Source organism: Schistocerca nitens, unplaced genomic scaffold, assembly GCF_023898315.1.
Source record: "Schistocerca nitens isolate TAMUIC-IGC-003100 unplaced genomic scaffold, iqSchNite1.1 HiC_scaffold_412, whole genome shotgun sequence".
Lineage (NCBI taxonomy): Eukaryota > Metazoa > Arthropoda > Insecta > Orthoptera > Acrididae > Schistocerca > Schistocerca nitens.
Window position 1 is genome coordinate 349693 of NW_026045945.1, and position 20102 is coordinate 369794.

General features: G+C 54.7%; 1 protein-coding gene across 1 annotated transcript in view; it reads left to right on the forward strand.

Moving 5' to 3' along the window:
- Window positions 1-20102, forward strand: part of LOC126231819 (cuticle protein 21.3-like) — a 57632-nt gene that overhangs the window by 35668 nt on the left and 1862 nt on the right. Inside the window, exon 2 of the mRNA XM_049942417.1 lies at window positions 17268-17901. Coding sequence (XP_049798374.1) covers window positions 17268-17901 — 634 coding nt within the window. The remainder of the gene's footprint in view (window positions 1-17267; window positions 17902-20102) is intronic.

Below are 20102 nucleotides of genomic sequence, written 5' to 3' on the forward strand. Positions count from 1 at the left end.
CTCCCTTCCGGGTCCGTACACCTACGCCTCCCTGGTGTTTGTCCCGGCCATCCGTCCGTCTGGATTTGGCACAGGGACCTAAGGACTCGGTTCCGCCTGTGGTCCTCCGTCGCCGTTTTCTTGCGCTCCTCGAATCATTTCCGGGCTGTGAGCCTGTCTACACGGATGGTTCCCTGGTTGATGGTCGCACTGCCTACGCTTTTGCTCACGCTGCCCATGTTGAGCAACGCTCCTTGCCGGCTGGCTGCAGTATTTTTACTGCAGAGCTGGTGGCAATCATGCGCGCTCTTGAGCATCTGCGTTTCTGCTCAGGTGGGTCCATCGTCATCTGCAGTGACTCCCTGAGCAGCCTTCAGGCCATCGACCGCTGCTATCCCTCCTCTCCTCTGGTGTCCTCCATACAGGAGTCTGTTTCCGCCATTGCCCGTTCTGGTCGTTCGGTGGTCTTGGTTTGGACGCCCGGTCATGTTGGCATCCCAGGGAACGAACGTGTCGACAGGCTGGCTAAAGGGGCGATCGACGCCCCGGCTTTGGAGGTCGGCCTTACGGCTCGCGACCAGCAGATGGTGTTGCGCCGTAAGCTGATTGGGATGTGGGCTGCTGAGTGGCGTGGCATGACAGCCCCGAATAAACTGCGGGCTGTCAAGGAGACGACTGCCGTGTGGCGTTCCTCCCTGCGGGCTTCTCGCAGGGACTCGGTGGTCCTGTGTCGGCTGCGCATCGGCCATACGTACCTGACGCACGGCCATCTCTTGCGTCAGGAGGATCCCCCCCTGTGTCAGTGTGGGTCCCGGCTGACGGTCGGCCACATTTTGCTGGAGTGTCCTCGACTGCGCACACTCCGGCAATCTTTTAATCTCCCGGGCACTTTGGCTTTGGTTTTATCTGACGATGCCTCCATGGCTGATAACGTTTTAAATTTTATCCGTGGTAGTCCGTTTTATGGTTCGATTTAGGGAGGTCCTGCACCTTTCCCTTTCTGTGTCTTTTGTCCTTGTGCCTGTTGCTGTTCTGGTGTGCCGTGAGATGGTTGACTCTTTCCCTTTTTTGTTGTCGTGGTCAGTCAACCAGTCTCCGGCCCTCTTCTTCTCTTCTATTTCTTTCTGTCTGGTGTTCGTCCGTACTCTTCTTTTCTGTAGTGTTCGTTGCCTAATTTGTGTTCTTTAGCACCTGGGGGGGGGGGCAGTCTCCTTCCCCCCTTGGGGTTTTATCTGCTCTGCGACTTTGTCTCGCTTGTTTTTGGAATGGGGGACTGATGACCTTCGCTGTTTAGTCCCCCTTACACATCCCAACAACCACCACCATCCCCGTTTTGAAACCTGGAAAGAACCCTCTGGAGGTGGACAGCTACCGTCCCATTAGCCTCACCAACGTTCTTTGCAAGTTGCTTGAACGGATGGTGAGCCGGCGCTTGAATTGGGTACTGGAGTCTCGGGGCCTTCTTGCTCCGTCTCAGGGTGGGTTCCGTAAAGGCCGCTCCGCCACCGACAATCTGGTGAGCCTGGAGTCGGCCATCCGTACTGCCTTTGCCCGCCGTCAGCACCTGGTCGCTGTCTTTTTCGACATGCGGAAGGCGTACGATACGACATGGCGTCATCACATCCTTTCTACGCTTCATTGATGGGGTCTTCGGGGTCCTCGGCCGATTTTTATCCGCAATTTTCTGTCGTATCGTACCTTCCGCGTGCAAGTCGCGGCCTCGTATAGTTCCTCCCACGTCCAGGAGAACGGTGTGCCACAGGGTTCTGTTTTAAGTGTCATTCTGTTTTTAATAGCCATTAACGGGCTTGCTGCGGCCGTGGGAAATTCTGTCTCCGCTTCCCTGTATGCTGACGACTTCTGCCTTTATTACAGCTCTACTGGCATTGCAGCGGTTGAACGTCAGCGACAGGGCGCTATCCGCAAGGCGCAGTGTTGGGCTGTAGCGCATGGGTTTCAGTTTTCGGCAGCCAAGACCCGCGTTATGCATTTCTGCCGGCGCCGAACAGTCCATCCTGAGCCGCAGCTTTATCTTGCCGACGAACTGCTTGCTGTGGTGGAGACCCACAGGTTTTTGGGGGTGGTTTTCGATGCCTGGTTGACTTGGCTGCCTCATATCCGGCAGCTCAAACAGGCATGTTGGCGGCATCTCAATGCTCTGCGATGTTTGAGCCACACCCGCTGGGGCGCCGACCGCTCTACCCTGTTACGGCTCTACCAGGCGCTCATCCAGTCGCGCCTGGATTATGGGAGCCTGGCTTAGGGCTCAGCATCCCCATCTGCGTTACGGGTGCTGGACCCAATTCTCCACAGCGGGATACGCCTTGCCACTGGTGCTTTCCGCACCAGCCCTGTGGACAGCGTACTAGTGGAGGCAGGTGTACCTCCACTGCGGTTCCGACGCCAACGTTTGCTGGCCGCTTATACTGCCCATGTTCTAAGCTCGCCCGGGCATCCTAACTATCGTCTCCTGTTCCCGCGATCGGTCGTCCATCTGTCAGAGCGGCGGACCCGGTCGGGTTGTCCGATCGCCGTACGCGTTAAGGAGCTTCTCTCCGGGCTTGGATTTTTTCCTGTTCCACCTCCTTTCCGGGCCACTTTGCGTACACCCCCATGGTGTTGTCCTCGCCCTTGCCTTCGGCTCGACTTGGCACAGGGCTCGAAGGACTCGGTCCCTCCAGAGGCCTTCCGCCGCCGCTTTTCTTCCATCCTGGCCACGTATGAGGGCTCTGGAATTGTTTACACCGACGGTTCGATGGTTGCTGGTCGTGTCGGGTATGCGCTAACGCTAGGGGACCATTCCGAACAACGTTCCTTGCCGGATGGCTGCAGCGTTTACACTGCTGAGCTGGTCGCCATCTTTCGTGCCCTAGAGTATATCCGCTCCTGCTCAGGTGAGTCCTTCGTTATCTGTAGCGATTCCCTGAGCAGTTTACGAGCTCTCGACCAGTGTTTTCCTCGTTCCCGTCTGGTGATGGCTATCCATGAGTCCCTGCATACTCTTGCGCGTTGCGGCCGCTCTGTGGTCTTTGTGTGGCCCCCGGTCATGTCGGTATCCCGGGCAATGAACATGCTGACCGCCTGGCGAAGGAGGCCACGAGACAACCGTCTCTGGATGTTGGCCTTCCAGAGACTGATTTGCGGGCAGTCCTCTGCCGAAAAGTTTTTGCGATTTGGGACGCTGAATGGCACGATCGGATCACGCACAATAAACTCCGTGCCATTAAGGAGACGACGACTGTGTGGCGGTCATCCATGCGAGCCAATCGCAGGGACTCAGTCGTCCTTTGTCGGCTCCGCATTGGCCACTCCCGGCTGACGCACGGTTATTTGCTGCGCCGGGAGGACCCTCCTGTATGTCGCTGCGGGGCGGCTTTGACAGTGGCCCACATTTTGTTGGCCTGCCCCCTTTTAGCTGTGGTCAGGCAGACATTTGCGCTGCCTGATACGCTCCCTGCCCTTTTATCTGATGACTCTGTTATGGCTGGCTTAGTTTTACGTTTTATTCGGGCAGGGGGTTTTTATCATTTAATCTGAGTGTTTCTGTTTTATCTTGTTGTTTTGTGTTGATTCTGGCCTTTGGCCTCCGGTTTTAAACTGATTTTTTTTTAATGTGTTTTATGTGGTTGGCTTTTCCTTTTTATTTCTATGGTCGGCCAACCACCGTCACACTCTGTGTGATTTTAGTTTGTTTTGTCTGGTCTTTGTCTCAGTTTCTCTTGTTCTGTGTTGTCTTTGCTCTATTCTGTTTCTCGTTTTTATTCTCTGTGGGTGTTTTTAGTACTTGGAAAAAGGGACCGATGACCGTAGCAGTCTGGTCCCTTTAATCCCACAAACAACAAACCTCTCTTCTCTTCTTTCCTTTCCCTTTCTCTTTCTTCCTCCCTGTGCGTGTCTGAAGGCCAACCCAAGCACTTCCATGCGTAGCCGGTGACGGGGTAACGCGTAATTCCCCGCCCCGGGTAGACAGGTAGGACACGTACGTACCCCCTGGTAACGGCCAGGCCCAGGGAGGGGTGATTACCCGAGCTGATACCTTCCGAAAGTGCCGATTGGTCCCTCTGTCCGTTTGTCGGGAGGTGTGACCTGAGGTGTGAACAATCACCTAAGGCGGGAGTGCCCTCAGAGAGGGCCCCCACAAGGGAGGAGCGCGCCATCGGAGACGCCGGTAATCATGGGGGATTCTTCCGCAAGGGTTTCCTCATCTTCCACTATGTCTGCTCACAAACGTAAGTTCACTGAGTCTCAACCACAGTCAGTTCTTCCATCGTTGCCACAGTTCCTTGTTGTTTCTCGGTCTGACGAAGGTCACGACTTCTCCACAGTCAACCCTTTCATTATTCAGAAAGGTGTCGACGCAATTGCAGGTCCTGTAAAGTCTTGTTCCAGATTACGGAATGGCACCCTGTTGTTAGAAACAGTCAGTGCCCTCCAGGCACAAAAATTGCTGCGTACGTCACTACTACACACCTTCCCTGTCCGGGTGGAACCGCACCGTACCTTAAATTCCTCGCGTGGAGTCGTTTATACACGCTCCCTCGATGGACTGTCTGACGAAGAAATTCAGCACTACCTGTCTGACCAGGGCGTAACGGCTGTTCATAGGGTTATGAAAAGGGTTGACACGAACATCATTCCAACCCGCACTGTCTTCTTGACATTTGGCAAAGTTCAACTCCCATCGAAAATCAAAGCAGGCTATGAGATAATTTCCGTTCGCCCTTACGTTCCAAACCCTACGCGTTGCTATCGGTGCCAGCGGTTCAATCACACCAGCCAGTCCTGTTCCAATCCGGCCAAATGTGTTACGTGTGGCAGGGATGCCCATGAGGGTGCTTGTCCACCTCCATCCCCTCGCTGCATCAACTGTATGGGTGACCACGCCGCTTCCTCTAGAGATTGTCCCGTTTTTAAGGACGAAAAGCTCATCCAGGAAATTAGAGTAAAGGAAAAGGTGTCGACCTTCGCTGCTCGAAAATTATTCGCCAGTCGACAGCCCACCATGCCTCAGAAAGGAAAATACAGCGCTGTCGTTGCTTCTCATCGGCCAACAAAGGAGGCGGCCACGCAGACATGCGACCTCACCTTTAGTGCCACGGTCGTCAGATCGGCCAGCGCAAAGATCGCCCGTTCAACCTCACCACTTTCGCCTGCCCATTCTCTGGCTCACCCTTCGTCGAGTTCTGCTAAATCTCGAGCACAAAACTCAGACACCAAGACTTCGAAAAAAGAGCATACTCGTGAAGAGTTTTTACGTACGGCAACTTCCCAACCATCGGTTCCTCTTTCCTCTAAACATCATACTTCCAAGAAGGCTACAAATAAACCCAGTTCCTCTCCTCCTCCGCCAAGGCGTGTCCCATCTACAGCACCACCTGGCGGAAATCGCCCTCGGCCGTCTTCTGTGTCGCCGAGGCGCACTGCTGGCGGCCGATCAACCGGCCGGTCGCAGGTGGCAGGAGCTGCTCCTGACCAACCTATGGATCAGGATCTTCTGCCTTCGGCTGAATGCCATTCCATGCTGTCGGTCGCAAGCTCAGAGCACTCGTTGAGTTGACAGCGACCTTGGTCACATTCCTCCCTTTTCTGTTCACCCTATGTCCATTATCCACTGGAATATCCGCGGTATTCGAGCCAATCGGGATGAATTGTCGATCCTCTTACGATCCTACTCGCCAGTCATCTTCTGTCTTCAGGAAACAAAGCTGCGTCCCCATGACCGCTTTGTTCTCCCTAATTTTCAGTCCGTCCGATATGATCTCCCCTCTGTTGAAGGCACTCCAGCACATGGAGGACTCATGATTCTTCTCCATGAAACTCTCCATTATCACCCAATCGATTTAAACACTTCCTTCCAAGCTGTCGCCGTCCGCCTTTCCCTTTACGGATACACGTTCTCTCTTTGTACTGTATACATTCCATCGTCCACACCAATGGCACGAGCTGATCTCCTTCATCTTCTTGGTCAGCTTCCACCCCCATATTTGCTGGTTGGGGACTTCAATGCCCACCACCCGCTTTGGGGATCTCCACATCCTTGTCCACGTGGCTCACTATTGCTAGACGTCTTCCACCAAGCAGATCTAGTTTGCTTCAACACTGGGGTCCCTACATTTTTGTCTGCCTCCACGACAAATTTATCTCATTTGGACCTTGCGGTCGGTACTGTTCCGCTAGCTCGGCGCTTCGAATGGTTCGCCCTTGATGATACACACTCGAGTGATCACTTTCCATGTGTCCTTAGACTGCAGCCTCAACAGCCATATATGCGCCCGCGACGCTGGAAGTTTGCCCAAGCCGATTGGACACTTTTTTTCGTCTCTAGAGACATTCGATGACCGTCACTTTCCCAGCGTCGACGATGAGGTCACCCATATTACCGACGTTATTCTTACAGCTGCGGAACATTCAATACCACGCACCTCCGAATTGCCCCGGCGCCGCCCAGTTCCTTGGTGGAACGAGGCATGCCGTGATGCACTACGTGAGCGGCGACGTGCTCTCCGCGTTTTCCGCCACCATCCTACTTTGGCCAACTGTATCCGCTATAAGCAGTTCCGTGCGCGATGCCGTCGCGTCATCCGCGATAGCAAGAAGGCAAGCTGGAAATTCTTTATTAGCTCATTTAACACCTTCACTCCCTCCTCGGAAGTTTGGAGTCGGCTTCGACGGTTCTCAGGCGCGCCTAGTTTCTCCCCGGTCTCTGGGCTCACTGTCGCGCATGACACATTAGTGGACCCCGTCGCAATTTCTAACTCGTTGGGTCAGCACTTTGCCGAGATTTCGAGCTCTTCAAATTACCCGCCAGCGTTTCTCCCGAAGAAACGTGCAGCGGAAGTGCGACATCTTGCTTTCTCCTCTCAAAATCGCGAAAGCTACAATACTGTTTTCTCCTTGCGGGAACTCCAACATGCACTCTCTTCTTCTCGCTCCTCCGCCCCAGGACCGGATGGTATCCACGTCCAAATGTTGCTGCATTTATCAACCCATAGTCTGCGTTACCTCCTTCGCCTTTATAATCGAATTTGGACCGACAGTACTTTTCCCAGGCGATGGCGGGAAGCTATCGTCGTTCCTGTTCCGAAACCTGGAAAGGAGAAACGTCTCCCCTCTAGCTATCGCCCCATTTCTCTCACGAGTAGTGTCTGTAAGGTTTTGGAGCGTATGGTGAATTACCGTTTAGCGTGGTGGCTGGAATCCCGCAGTCTTTCAACACCTGCCCAATGCGGATTCCGAAAGCATCGTTCTGCAGTTGACAATCTTGTTGCTCTCTCCACTTATATCATGAACAATTTTCTCCGGAAACGCCAAACGGTAGCAATATTTTTTGATCTGGAGCGAGCATACGATACCTGTTGGAGGACAGGCATCCTCCGCACACTGTTCTCTTGGGGCTTTCGAGGCCGGCTGCCCCTTTTTCTTCGCGAATTTATGGCAGAGCGCACATTTAGGGTGCGGGTGAACACTACTCTCTCCCGCACTTTCTCCCAAGAAAACGGGGTACCCCAGGGCTCCGTGCTGAGTGTTGTACTGTTTGCCATCGCTATAAATCCAATTATGGATTGTCTCCTTCCTGATGTCTCGGGCTCCCTCTTTGTGGACGATTTTGCGATCTACTACAGCTCTCAACGGACCAGCCTTCTTGAACAACGTCTTCAAGGATGTCTCGATCGCCTCCACTCTTGGAGCATAGAAACAGGCTTCCGTTTCTCTCCCAGTAAGACCGTTTTTGTTAATTTTTGGCGACGTAAGGAGTTTCTTCCGCCCTCCTTACATCTAGGACCTGTCAACCTTCCGTTCTCAGACGTCGCTAAATTCTTGGTTCTTATGTTTGACAGAAAACTGTGCTGGTCCTCCCACGTTTCCTATCTTTCGGCTCGCTGTCTGCGAACGCTCAACACCCTCCGTGTCCTGAATGGTACCTCCTGGGGAGCGGACCGAGTGGTCCTTCTCCGCCTCTATCGCGCCTTAGTGCGCTCGAAATTAGGCTATGGAAGCATAGTCTACTCCTCTGCTCGGCCGTCTCTTCTTCGGCCCCCCCTGCGGGTCCCCCTGCGGGTTCGGGGGTTAGAATAGGCCCGCGGCATTCCTGCCTGTCATAAGAGGCGACTAAAAGGAGCCGGCCGCGGTGGTCTAGCGGTTCTGGCGCTGCAGTCCGGAACCGCGGGACTGCTACGGTCGCAGGTTCGAATCCTGCCTCGGGCATGGGTGTGTGTGATGTCCTTAGGTTAGTTAGGTTTAAGTAGTTCTAAGTTCTAGGGGACTTATGACCTAAGATGTTGAGTCCCATAGTGCTCAGAGCCATTTGACTAAAAGGAGTCTCACATGTTTCGGCCTTATGTGATGGTCCCCTCTCGGGTTTGACCTCCATCTTTCTAAATTATTCCGAAGAGCGAGCCAATTGGGGAAGGGCGCCTTACATGGTGCACTGTATCCGTCGTGCAATTAGACCTTTAGCCGGCTTTCTCGTCGTTGCAATGATGTCCCGCTCGTTTTCGATCTCTTGGGCGATTACCACGCTGCACTCTGCAGTGTTTCTTTTAACTGCGACGACGACGTTGGACATTTTGCACCTAAGATCCAGCACGGTAGCCAGTCCGTTGTGGTGGGGCCGCCATGTACCCTCTTGGTTGTAGCCCCCTGACAACACAGGGATCGCTCTACTGATGCCTGCGCCGTTAACTCCCCACGTATGCCAAGGAGTAGATGCCCATCTCCTTGGGGCATCGGGACTCCCGGCAATGGCCATCCTGCCAGGTGGCCTTTGCTGTGGCTGGGTGGCGCCCGTGGGGAGGGCCCTTGGTCGGAGTAGGTGGCATCAGGGTGGATGACACGCAATGAAGCGTGGCACTTCTTCTCTTGCTGGTGGCCAGCCACCAGCAGTCTCTAAGCGTTCTCGGGCTCAATTTAATGCTGAAAAGTACAATCCGAAAACGTTCCCCTCTCTGGCCACGCCGTGGGAGGAACGTAAATCTCAGGATGGCAGTAGCAAATATTCGCCCCGATTCTTAGTTTGTACGAGAGCTGATGGGGAGTCTTTTCTCTCCACAAAGCCTCAGTTCTTCGTCGAGCATTTAGAGGACAAGTTTGGGGAGGTGGAGGGTTTGTCAAAAATGCGCTCTGGATCGGTCCTGATACAAACGGCATCCTCTGCCCAGTCACGGCGGTTACTTGCTTGTGACAAGTTGGGGGATGTTGCTGTTACGATCACACCGCATAAGAGTTTAAATATGGTCCAGGGTGTTATTTTCCATAGGGACCTCCTTTTGCAGTCTGATGACGAGCTGCGCGCCAACCTCGAACGACGAGGTGTTCATTTCGTCCGGCGCGTTCATCGGGGTCCGAGGGACAATCAGGTTGCTACCGGTGCCTTCATCTTGGCCTTCGAGGGTGATACGTTACCGGAAAAGGTCAAGGTGATGGTCTACCGATGTGACGTCAAGCCCTATATCCCTCCCCCGATGCGGTGCTTCAAGTGCTGGAAGTTCGGCCATATGTCTTCCCGCTGCACTTCCAGCCTCACATGTCGAGATTGCGGACGCCCATCTCATCCCGATACTCCATGTGCCCCGCCTCCTATCTGTGTTAACTGCGGAGAACACCATTCCCCCTGCTCGCCGGACTGTCGGATCTTCCAGAAGGAAAGGAAGATAATGGAATATAAGACCCTGGACCGCCTGACCTACACCGAGGCACGGCGGAAGTTTGAAAGGCTACATCCTGTGCCCATGCCGTCCACCTATGCTGCTGCTGCAACACCTGTTCGAACTTCTTCAGTGTCGTCCCCAACAGTTCGAACTCAGCTCTGTCAGCAATCACCGGCCCCCTCGGTTGTGGGGGGCACTTCACTCCCTGTTGCTCCTGCTCCATCTACTTCAGGAGCAACACCACCCCAACCACCGGGGACATCTGTTCCCCCTTCACAGCCGGAGAAGCGTGGGCCTTCTTCGGCTCCTCTCGCCCGGAAGGGGTCCCTTGGGGCCCTCCCATCCCAGGCTTTGCCCAGTGCCAAAGCGGACACTCGCCAGTCTGCCAAAAAACCACCGGTCGCTGGTCGTAGGGCGTCGCGGTCGTCTTCAGTCCCTGAGACTGACCCAGTGACGCCCTCCCAGCCTGAACCACCAAAGGCGCAGCGCGAAAAGCAGAAGAAGAAGAAACTCCCCAAGGCTACCGATATTGCGGTGGCACCCATTCCACCGCTTCCTACAAGCTCTGCGTCTGAGGATGAGGTGGAGATTCTGGCGTCCGCTGAGGACATGGATCTCGCCAGTCCCTCGGACGCACTGGCTGGCTGTTCTCCAGGTGGTGACTCAGTAGCAGCAGGGGCCTCGGAGGCGTAATCTGCCTCCCCAGTCCCTCACGCCTTTCCCATCCATGGCTAATACCATCCTCCATTCTCCCTTGGGGTTTTATCTGCTCTGCGACTTTGTCTCGCTTGTTTTTGGAATGGGGGACTGATGACCTTCGCTGTTTAGTCCCCCTTACACATCCCAACAACCACCACCACCACCATCCTCCAGTGGAACTGCAGCGGTTTCTTCCACCATCTAGCTGAGCTCCGCCAGCTTATCAGCCTTCATCCTTTCCTTTGCATTGCTCTGCAGGAAACTTGGTTTCCAGCAATGCGAACCCCCGCCCTCCGTGGCTATCGGGGTTATTTTAAGAACCGGGCAACTTATGAAAGGGTGTCTGGTGGCGTCTGCATATATGTCGCTCACACTCTGCACAGCGAGTCTGTCCCTCTCCAAACACCTTTAGAGGCTGTCGCTGTACGGGTGTGGACGCCACAGGCTATTACCGTCTGCAGTATCTACCTTCCACCGGATGGTGCTGTCTCGCAGCATGTCCTGGCTGCTCTGATAACCCAACTGCCGCCACCTTTCATGTTGTTGGGCGATTTCAATGCCCACAACCCTCTATGGGGTGGGACTGTCTCCGATGGCTGCGGTCGTGCCGTGGAGCATTTATTGGCTCAGCTCGACCTTAGCCTCTTGAACACCGGTGCTCCCACACATTTCAGTGTGGCCCATGGCTCGTTCTCCGCCATCGATCTCTCCCTTTGCACCCCCGGACTTGTCCCATCCCTCCACTGGAGGGTGCATCCTGACCTGTGTGGCAGTGACCATTTTCCCATCTATTTGTCACTGCCCCAGTGTCATTCTTCTGGGCGTCTGCCACGCTGGGCCCTCCACAGAGCTGACTGGCCGCGTTTTACTTCCGCGGCAACCGTTGAGTGTCCCCCGCAGGGTGACATTGACGAGGTGGTCCGTGTCTTCACCACGTCCATCATTTCGGCAGCCGAGGCTGCCATCCCCCGCTCTTCTGGACTCCCTCGGAGGCAGGCTGTACCCTGGTGGTCGCCGGAGATGGCTGAGGCTATTCGCGACCGTAGGCGGGCCCTCCAGTGTCATAGGCGGCACCCGTCTCTCGAGACCCTCATCGCCTTTAAGAGGCTCCGTGCCTTCGCCCGACGTCTGATTACACGGCGTAAGCAAGAGTGCTGGGAGCAGTATGTCTCATCGTTGGGCTCCCGTGTCTCCCCCTCGCTGGTGTGGTCCCGGATACGGCGGATTTATGGACACCAGACCACTTTCGGTGTCCCTGGGATCTCCTTGGACGGCGCTGTATGCACGGACGCTGCCGCCATTGCTGAACGGCTTGCCGCGCACTTTGCTCAGAGCTCTGCGACTGCATCTTATCCCCCCACCTTTCGCTCTCTAAAGGAGCGAGCCGAGCGGACGCCGCTCTCATTTCACACGCGTCGTTCTGAAACATACAATGCCCCTTTCAGCGAGAGGGAATTCCTCGCTGCTCTCGCCGATTGCCCTGATACAGCACCAGGCCCAGACTGCATCCACGCGCAGATGCTGAAGCATCTCTCCAGGGACTGCCAGAGACACATTCTCGCGATATTTAATCGCATTTGGAGCGAAGGTGTGTTCCCGTCGCAATGGCGAGAGGGTGTTATTGTCCCCATCTTGAAGCCCGGTGCGGACCCACTGGCGGTGGACAGCTATCGTCCCATTACCCTCACCAACGTTTTGTGCAAATTGCTCGAACGTATGGTGGGGCGGCGTTTGTGTTGGGTCCTTGAGTCGCGCGGTCTCCTCACTCCATCCCAGGGTGGCTTCCGTCGGGGCCGGTCTGCAGTGGACAATTTGGTGCGGCTGGAATCAGCTGTCCGTACGGCCTTTGCCCGACGTCAGCATCTCGTTGCTGTTTTTTTCGATCTGCGGAAAGCGTATGACACCACATGGAGGCATCACATCCTCGCCACGTTGCATGAGTGGGGTCTTCGTGGTCAGCTCCCGGCTTTTCTTCAAAGCTTTTTATTGCGCCGCTCTTTCCGGGTGCAAGTCGGTGCCACCTCTAGTTCCTCTTATATACAGGAGAATGGGGTCCTGCAGGGCTCAGTGTTGAGCGTCTCCTTATTTCTGGTGGCTATTAATGGTCTGGCTGCAGCCGTGGGGTCGTCGGTGTCTCCTTCTTTGTATGCCGACGACTTCTGCATCTCATTTAGCTCCACGACTACGGGAGTCGCCGAACGCCGGCTGCAAGTCGCCATTCGCAAGGCAGCCTCGTGGGCTCTGACTCACGGTTTTCAGTTCTCTGCAGCCAAGACTCGAGTTATGCACTTCTGCAGGCGTCGGACGGTCCACCCTCATCCTGAACTTTACCTCGACGGCCACCTGCTTGAGGTGGTGGACACTTGCCGCTTCTTGGGACTCGTGTTTGATGCCCGGCTCACATGGGTTCCTCATATTACTCAGCTGAAGCAAAAATGCTGGCGGCACCTCAACGCCCTCCGCTGCCTTAGCCACACGTCTTGGGGTGCAGATCGCTGCACGCTGCTGCGGTTGTACAGAGCCCTTGTGCAGTCCCGGCTTGATTATGGGAGCCTGGCCTATGGGTCTGCGTCCCCCTCAGTGTTGAAGTTGTTAGACCCCGTACACCACTGTGGGGTTAGGCTTGCCACTGGCGCTTTTCGCACCAGCCCCGTGGATAGTCTACTGGTGGAGGCCGGGGTTCCCCCGCTGCGGATTCGCCGCCATCGTCTGCTCGTCGACTATGCTGTCCACGTTCATTGCTCGCCAGATCATCCCAATCGTCGCCTGCTTTTCCCTGCTATGGTCCTCCATCTGCCCGAACGGCGACCTAGGTCTGGGCTTTCCATAGCTGTCCGTGTTCAGTCCCTGCTGTCAGACCTGGGGTCATTCCCTCTTCTGCCTCCCTTCCGGGTCCGTACACCTACGCCTCCCTGGTGTTTGTCCCGGCCGTCCGTCCGTCTGGATTTGGCACAGGGACCTAAGGACTCGGTTCCGCCTGTGGTCCTCCGTCGCCGTTTTCTTGCGCTCCTCGCCTCATTTCCGGGCTGTGAGCCTGTCTACACGGATGGTTCCCTGGTTGATGGTCGCACTGCCTACGCTTTTGCTCACGCTGCCCATGTTGAGCAACGCTCCTTGCCGGCTGGCTGCAGTATTTTTACTGCAGAGCTGGTGGCAATCATGCGCGCTCTTGAGCATCTGCGTTCCTGCTCAGGTGGGTCCATCGTCATCTGCAGTGACTCCCTGAGCAGCCTTCAGGCCATCGACCGCTGCTATCCCTCCTCTCCTCTGGTGTCCTCCATACAGGAGTCTGTTTCCGCCATTGCCCGTTCTGGTCGTTCGGTGGTCTTGGTTTGGACGCCCGGTCATGTTGGCATCCCAGGGAACGAACGTGTCGACAGGCTGGCTAAAGGGGCGATCGACGCCCCGGCTTTGGAGGTCGGCCTTACGGCTCGCGACCAGCAGATGGTGTTGCGCCGTAAGCTGATTGGGATGTGGGCTGCTGAGTGGCGTGGCATGACAGCCCCGAATAAACTGCGGGCTGTCAAGGAGACGACTGCCGTGTGGCGTTCCTCCCTGCGGGCTTCTCGCAGGGACTCGGTGGTCCTGTGTTGGCTGCGCATCGGCCATGCGTACCTGACGCACGGCCATCTCTTGCGTCAGGAGGATCCCCCCCTGTGTCAGTGTGGGTCCCAGCTGACGGTCGGCCACATTTTGCTGGAGTGTCCTCGACTGCGCACACTCCGGCAATCTTTTAATCTCCCGGGCACTTTGGCTTTGGTTTTATCTGACGATGCCTCCATGGCTGATAACGTTTTAAATTTAATCCGTGGTAGTCCTTTTTATGGTTCGATTTAGGGAGGTCCTGCACCTTCCCATTCTGTGTCTTTTGTCCTTGTGTCTCTCACCGTTTGTCGCTGTTTTGTTGTGTCATCAGATGGTTGACTCTTTCCCTTTTTTGTTCTCATGGTCGGTCAACCAGTCTCCGGTAATCTTCTTTCATCTGTTTCTTTCTGTCTGGTGTTCCTCTGTCCTCTTCTAGTCTGTAGTGTTTGTTGCTGCATTTGTGTTGTTTTAGCGTCTGGGGGGCGTCTCCTCCCCCCTTTGGTTTTTACCTGCTTCGCCGATTTTCGGCATGCCTGATTTTGGAATGGGGGACTGATGACCTTCGCTCTTTAGTCCCCCTTAAACATTCCAACAACCACCACCACCATCAGCGTCGCCCTCTGCGTTGCAAATGCTGGACCCCATTCACCACTGTGGGGTTAGACAGGCGACAGGAGCATTCCGCACCAGCCCTGTTACTAGCCTCCTTGCTGAGGCTGGGGTTCCTCCACTTCGTATTCGGCGTCAACAACTGTTAGCCAACTATGCTGCCCACGTCCGTTGTTCGCCCCGTCACCCTAACTATCGTCTCCTTTTCACTAATGCGGCAGTCCATATCCCACACCGGCGGCCGCGATCGGGCCATACAATTGGGATCCGTGTTCGGTCGCTCCTTAATGAACTCGAGTGTTTGACTCTTCCATCTGCTTTCCAGGTCCGCCCACATACACCACCTTGGTGTATTCGTCGGCCGCAGCTTCGGCTGGAACTTTCCCGATGGCCAAAGGATTCCGTTCCTCCTGCAGTCTTGCGCCGCCAATTCCTTGCTCTCCTAGGCGCATACCATGCCTGGGAGGTTATCTATACCGATGGCTCAATGGTTGATGGCCGTGTGGGGTACGCTTATGCTCATGCGGACTCTGTCGACCAGCGCTCCTTGCCAGAAGGCTGCAGTGTTTACACCGCAGAACTGACAGCCATTTTTCGTGCCCTTGAGCATATTCGTACCAGCACTGGAGAGTCCTTTGTCATTTGCAGTGACTCGCTCAGTAGTCTGCAGGCTCTTGACCAGTGCTACCCACGCCATCCCATTGTTGGTGCCATCCAGGGGTCCATTCACGCTCTTGAACAGCGTGGTCGTTCGGTGGTGTTCATATGGACCCCGGGACACGTTGGGATCACGGGAAACGAACTCGCCGACACATTAGCCAAAGAAGCTACCCGCAAACTGCCGTTGGCGATCGGCCTCCCGGCAACTGATCTCCGAACGGTTTTGCACCATCGGGTCTTTGGGTTGTGGGGAGATGAATGGCGCACACAACAAGCTGCGGCAGGTAAAGGAGACCACGACTGTGTGGGGTTCCTCCATGCGGGCCTCTCGCAGGGATTCTGTTGTTCTGTGTAGGCTCCGCATTGGTCACTCTTGGCTGACGCATGGTCATCTGCTGCGTCGAGAGGACCCCCCTCATTGTCGCTGTGGTGCGAATATGACGGTGGCCCATATATTGTTGGACTGTCCTCTTTTAACCGCCCTCAGGCGAACTTTTAATCTCCTGGGTGATTTATCAACTCTTTTGGGTGACGATGTCTCTATGGCAGATCGTGTTTTAGGTTTTCTTCGAGCAAGTGGGTTTTATCGGTCCCTCTAATTTTATTGCATCACCCTATTTTGTGCTGTATCTTTTACTTTGTTTTGTGTTGTAATTCGACTCCACCCTATTCATTTAGGCTGGAGGTTTTAACGTGTTGCAGAGTGGCTGGCTCATCATATTATTTTCGTGATCAGCCAGCCACAGTCCTCTGCTGTGCAGTTTTAATTCCTTCTGCCTTTCTTCTCTATGTTTTTGTTGCTGTGCTCCGTTTTCCATGTTTGTTTATTATTGACCTTGGGGATTTTCTTCCCCTGGGATTTTTATCTTCTGCTTCGAATGACTAATGGATGGTTTCCCTGTGCTCTGTGTGTTTATGAAACAAGGGACCGATGACCTCTGCAGTTTGGTCCCTTTAATCGTCAAACCAACCAACCAACCATCAGTGAGTGGGAATTTCGCAGTGCCCTCACTGCTTGTCCTGATACCGCTCCTGGGCCAGATAGCATCCACTGTCAGATGCTGAAACTCCTTTCAGTGGACTGCCAGCGACGCCTCCTCGACCTTTACAACCGTATTTGGGTCGAGGGTGAGTTTCCGTCGCAGTGGCGGGAATGTATTGTCATCCCCATTCTGAAACCGGACAAGAATCTTTTGGAGGTGGCAGCTACTGTCCCATTAGCCTCACCAAAGTTCTTTGCAAGTTGCTTGAACGGATGGTGCGCCGGCGCTTGAATTGGGTACTGGAGTCTCGGGGCCTTCTGGCTCCATCTCAGGGTGGGTTCCGTAAAGGCCGCTCCGCTGCCGACAATCTGGTTAGCCTGGAGTTGGCCATCTGTACTGCCTTTGCGCGCCGTCAGCACCTGGTCGCATGTCTTTTTCGACATGCGTAAGGAGTACGATACAACGTGGCGTCATCACATCCTTTCTACGCTTCATGGATGGGGTCTTCGGCGCCCTCGATCTTTATCCGCAATTTTCTGTCGTATCGTACCTTCCGCGTGCAAGTCGCGGCCCCCCATAGTTTCTCCAGAGTCCAGGAGAACGGGGTACCAGATTGTTCTGTCCTCAGTGTCTGCCTCTTTTTAATTGCCATAAACGGGCTCACTGCAGTATTGGGAAATTCTGTCTCCGCTTCCCTGTATGCTGACGACTTCTGCCTTTACTACAGCTCTACTGGCATTGCAGGTGCTGAACGTCAGCTACAGGGCGCTATACGCAAGGCGCAGTCTTGGGCTGTAGCGCATGGTTTTCAGTTTTCGGCTGCCAAGACCCGCGTTATGCATTTCTGCCGCCGCCGATCAGTCCATCCTGAACCGCGGCTTTATCTCGCCGACGAACTGCTTGCTGTGGTGGAGACCCACAGGTTTTTGGGGGTGGTTTTCGATGCCCGGTTGACTTGGCTGCCTCATATCCGGCAGCTTAAACAGACGTGTTGGCGGCATCTAAATGCTCAGAGATGCTTGAGCCACACCTGCTGGTGTGCCGACCGATCTACCTTATTATGGCTCTACGAGGCGTTAATCCAATCCCGCGTGGATTATGGGAGCCTGGCTTATGGGAGCCTGGCTTATGGGAGCCTGGCTTATGGGAGCCTGGCTTATGGGAGCCTGGCTTATGGGAGCCTGGCTTATGGGAGCCTGGCTTATGGGAGCCTGGCTTATGGGAGCCTGGCTTATGGGAGCCTGGCTTATGGGAGCCTGGCTTATGGGAGCCTGGCTTATGGGAGCCTGGCTTATGGGAGCCTGGCTTATGGGAGCCTGGCTTATGGGAGCCTGGCTTATGGGAGCCTGGCTTATGGGAGCCTGGCTTATGGGAGCCTGGCTTATGGGAGCCTGGCTTATGGGAGCCTGGCTTATGGGAGCCTGGCTTATGGGAGCCTGGCTTATGGGAGCCTGGCTTATGGGAGCCTGGCTTATGGGAGCCTGGCTTATGGGAGCCTGGCTTATGGGAGCCTGGCTTATGGGAGCCTGGCTTATGGGAGCCTGGCTTATGGGAGCCTGGCTTATGGGAGCCTGGCTTATGGGAGCCTGGCTTATGGGAGCCTGGCTTATGGGAGCCTGGCTTATGGGAGCCTGGCTTATGGGAGCCTGGCTTATGGGAGCCTGGCTTATGGGAGCCTGGCTTATGGGAGCCTGGCTTATGGGAGCCTGGCTTATGGGAGCCTGGCTTATGGGAGCCTGGCTTATGGCTCAGCATCACCATGTGCGTTGAAGGTGCTGGACCCAATCCGCCACAGCGGGATACGCCTTGCCACTGGTGCTTTCCATATCAGCCCTGTGGACAGCTTACTAGTGCAGGCAGGTGTCCGTCCCCTGCATTTACCGCGCCAACGTTTGCTGGCTGCTTATGCTGCCCATGTTTTAAGCTTGCCCGGGCATCCAAACTATCGTCTCCTGTTCCCGCAATCGGTCGTCCAGCTGCAAGAACGTCGGCCCCGGTCCGGTTGTACGATCGCGGTCCGCGTCCAAGAGCTTCTCTCCGGGCTTAGGGTTTTCACTGTTCCACCTCCTTTCTGGGCCACTTTGCGTTCACCCCCATTGTGTGTTCCTCGCCCTTGCCTTCGGCTCGACTTGGCACAGGGCCCAAAGGACTCAGTCCCTCAAGAGCCCTTCCGCTTCTGCTTTTATTCCGTCCTGGCCACGTATCCGGGCTCTGGCGTTGTATACACTGACGCTTCGATGGTTGCTGGTCGTGTCGGTTATGCGCTAACTCTAGGGGACCATCGAACAACGTTCCTTGCCGGATGGCTGCAGCGTTTACACTGCTGAGCTGGTCGCCATCTTTCGTGCCCTAGAGTATATCCGCTCCTGCTCAGGTGAGTCCTTCGTCATCTGTAGCGATTGCCTGAGCGGTTTACGAGCTCTCGACCAGTGTTTCCCTCGTTGTCGTCTGGTGATGGTTATCCAGGAGTCCCTGCATACTCTTGCCCGTTGCAGCCGCTCTGTGATCTTTGTGTGGACCCCCGGTCATGTCGGTATCCTGGGCAATGAACATGTTGACCGCCTGGCGAAAGAGGCCACCAGTACACCATCTCTGGACATTGGCCTCCCGGCAACTGATTTGCGGGCACTATTATGTCTCAACATTTTCGACCTCTGGGACACTGAATGGCGCAACCTGCCCATGCCCAACAAACTTCGCCCTATCAAGGCGACGACGACTGTGTGGCGATCGTCCATTCGGGTCTCCCGCCAGGAGCCTGTTGTCCTCTGCCGGCTGCGCATTGGGCACACTCGGCTGACACACGGCTACTTACTGCGCCGTGAGGACCCACCTCTGTGTCGCTGCGGCTCCGTTTTATCTGTGGTGCTCATTTTATTGGAGTGTCCGCTTTTAGCTGTGCTCAGGCAGACATTCGCACTGCCTGACACGCACCCTGCCCTTACAACAGATGACGCTGCTATGGCCGGCTTAGTTTTGAGTTTTATTCGGGCAGGGGTTTTTTATCATTTACTCTGAGTGTTTGTTTTTTTATTGTTGATTCTGGCTTGTGGCCTCCGATTTTAAACTGAGTTTTTAATGTGTTCTCAGTGGTTGGCTGTTCCTTTTTTTTCTCTCTCTCTCTATGGTCGGCCAACCACTGTCACACTCTCTGTGATTTTAATTTGTGTTGTCTGATCTCTGTAGGAGTATTTATTGTCCCGTGTCGTCTGACGTCTTTCCTGCGGTTCGTTTTTATTCTCTTAGGGTGGTTCTAATTTTTTGGAACAAGGGACCGATGACTGTCGCAGTCTGGTCCCTTTGATCTCCCAAATCAACCAACCAACCTAGGCGGGACGAAGTGACCCTTACACGTCTTCGCATAGGGCACTGCCCTCTTATGCATGCCTTCTTACTACGACGAGAGGAACCCCCGCTGTGTGATGCCTGTGGCGGAGGAATCACTGGACGCCACATGTTAGTTGAGTGTGATTTATATCGTTCTGTCAGGGCGGAAGTTAATATTAGTGGGGATCTGCCCTCGATTTTAGCCGATGACGAGGCGAGTGTCAAAAAAGTTTTAAGGTACTGTAATGTTTCTGGGCTTCAGCCTAAAATTTTAGGTTGAAATTTTTAGTGTGTTGCCGAGTGGCTGACCACTCCTTTTTATTCTTGTAATAGGCCTGTTCCAAACGTGTGCTATGTGTTCCATTTTAACCCCTTCCCCTACGTTCTCTTGCAGTTCTCCTCTTCACGTGCTGCTTTCCACTTTGCTGCTGTTGACGTGCACACTGCCTATGTGGACTGCCACCTTTAATTTTAGTCTTATTTTTGCACTTGCTGGATTTTAGTGACACTCGTCCATTGTTGTTTCCGTTCGGGCGCTAAAGACTACACGGTTGAGCGCCCATAATAACATATCCATCCATCCATCCATCCAGTAGCCTATGCCTTCGTTCTG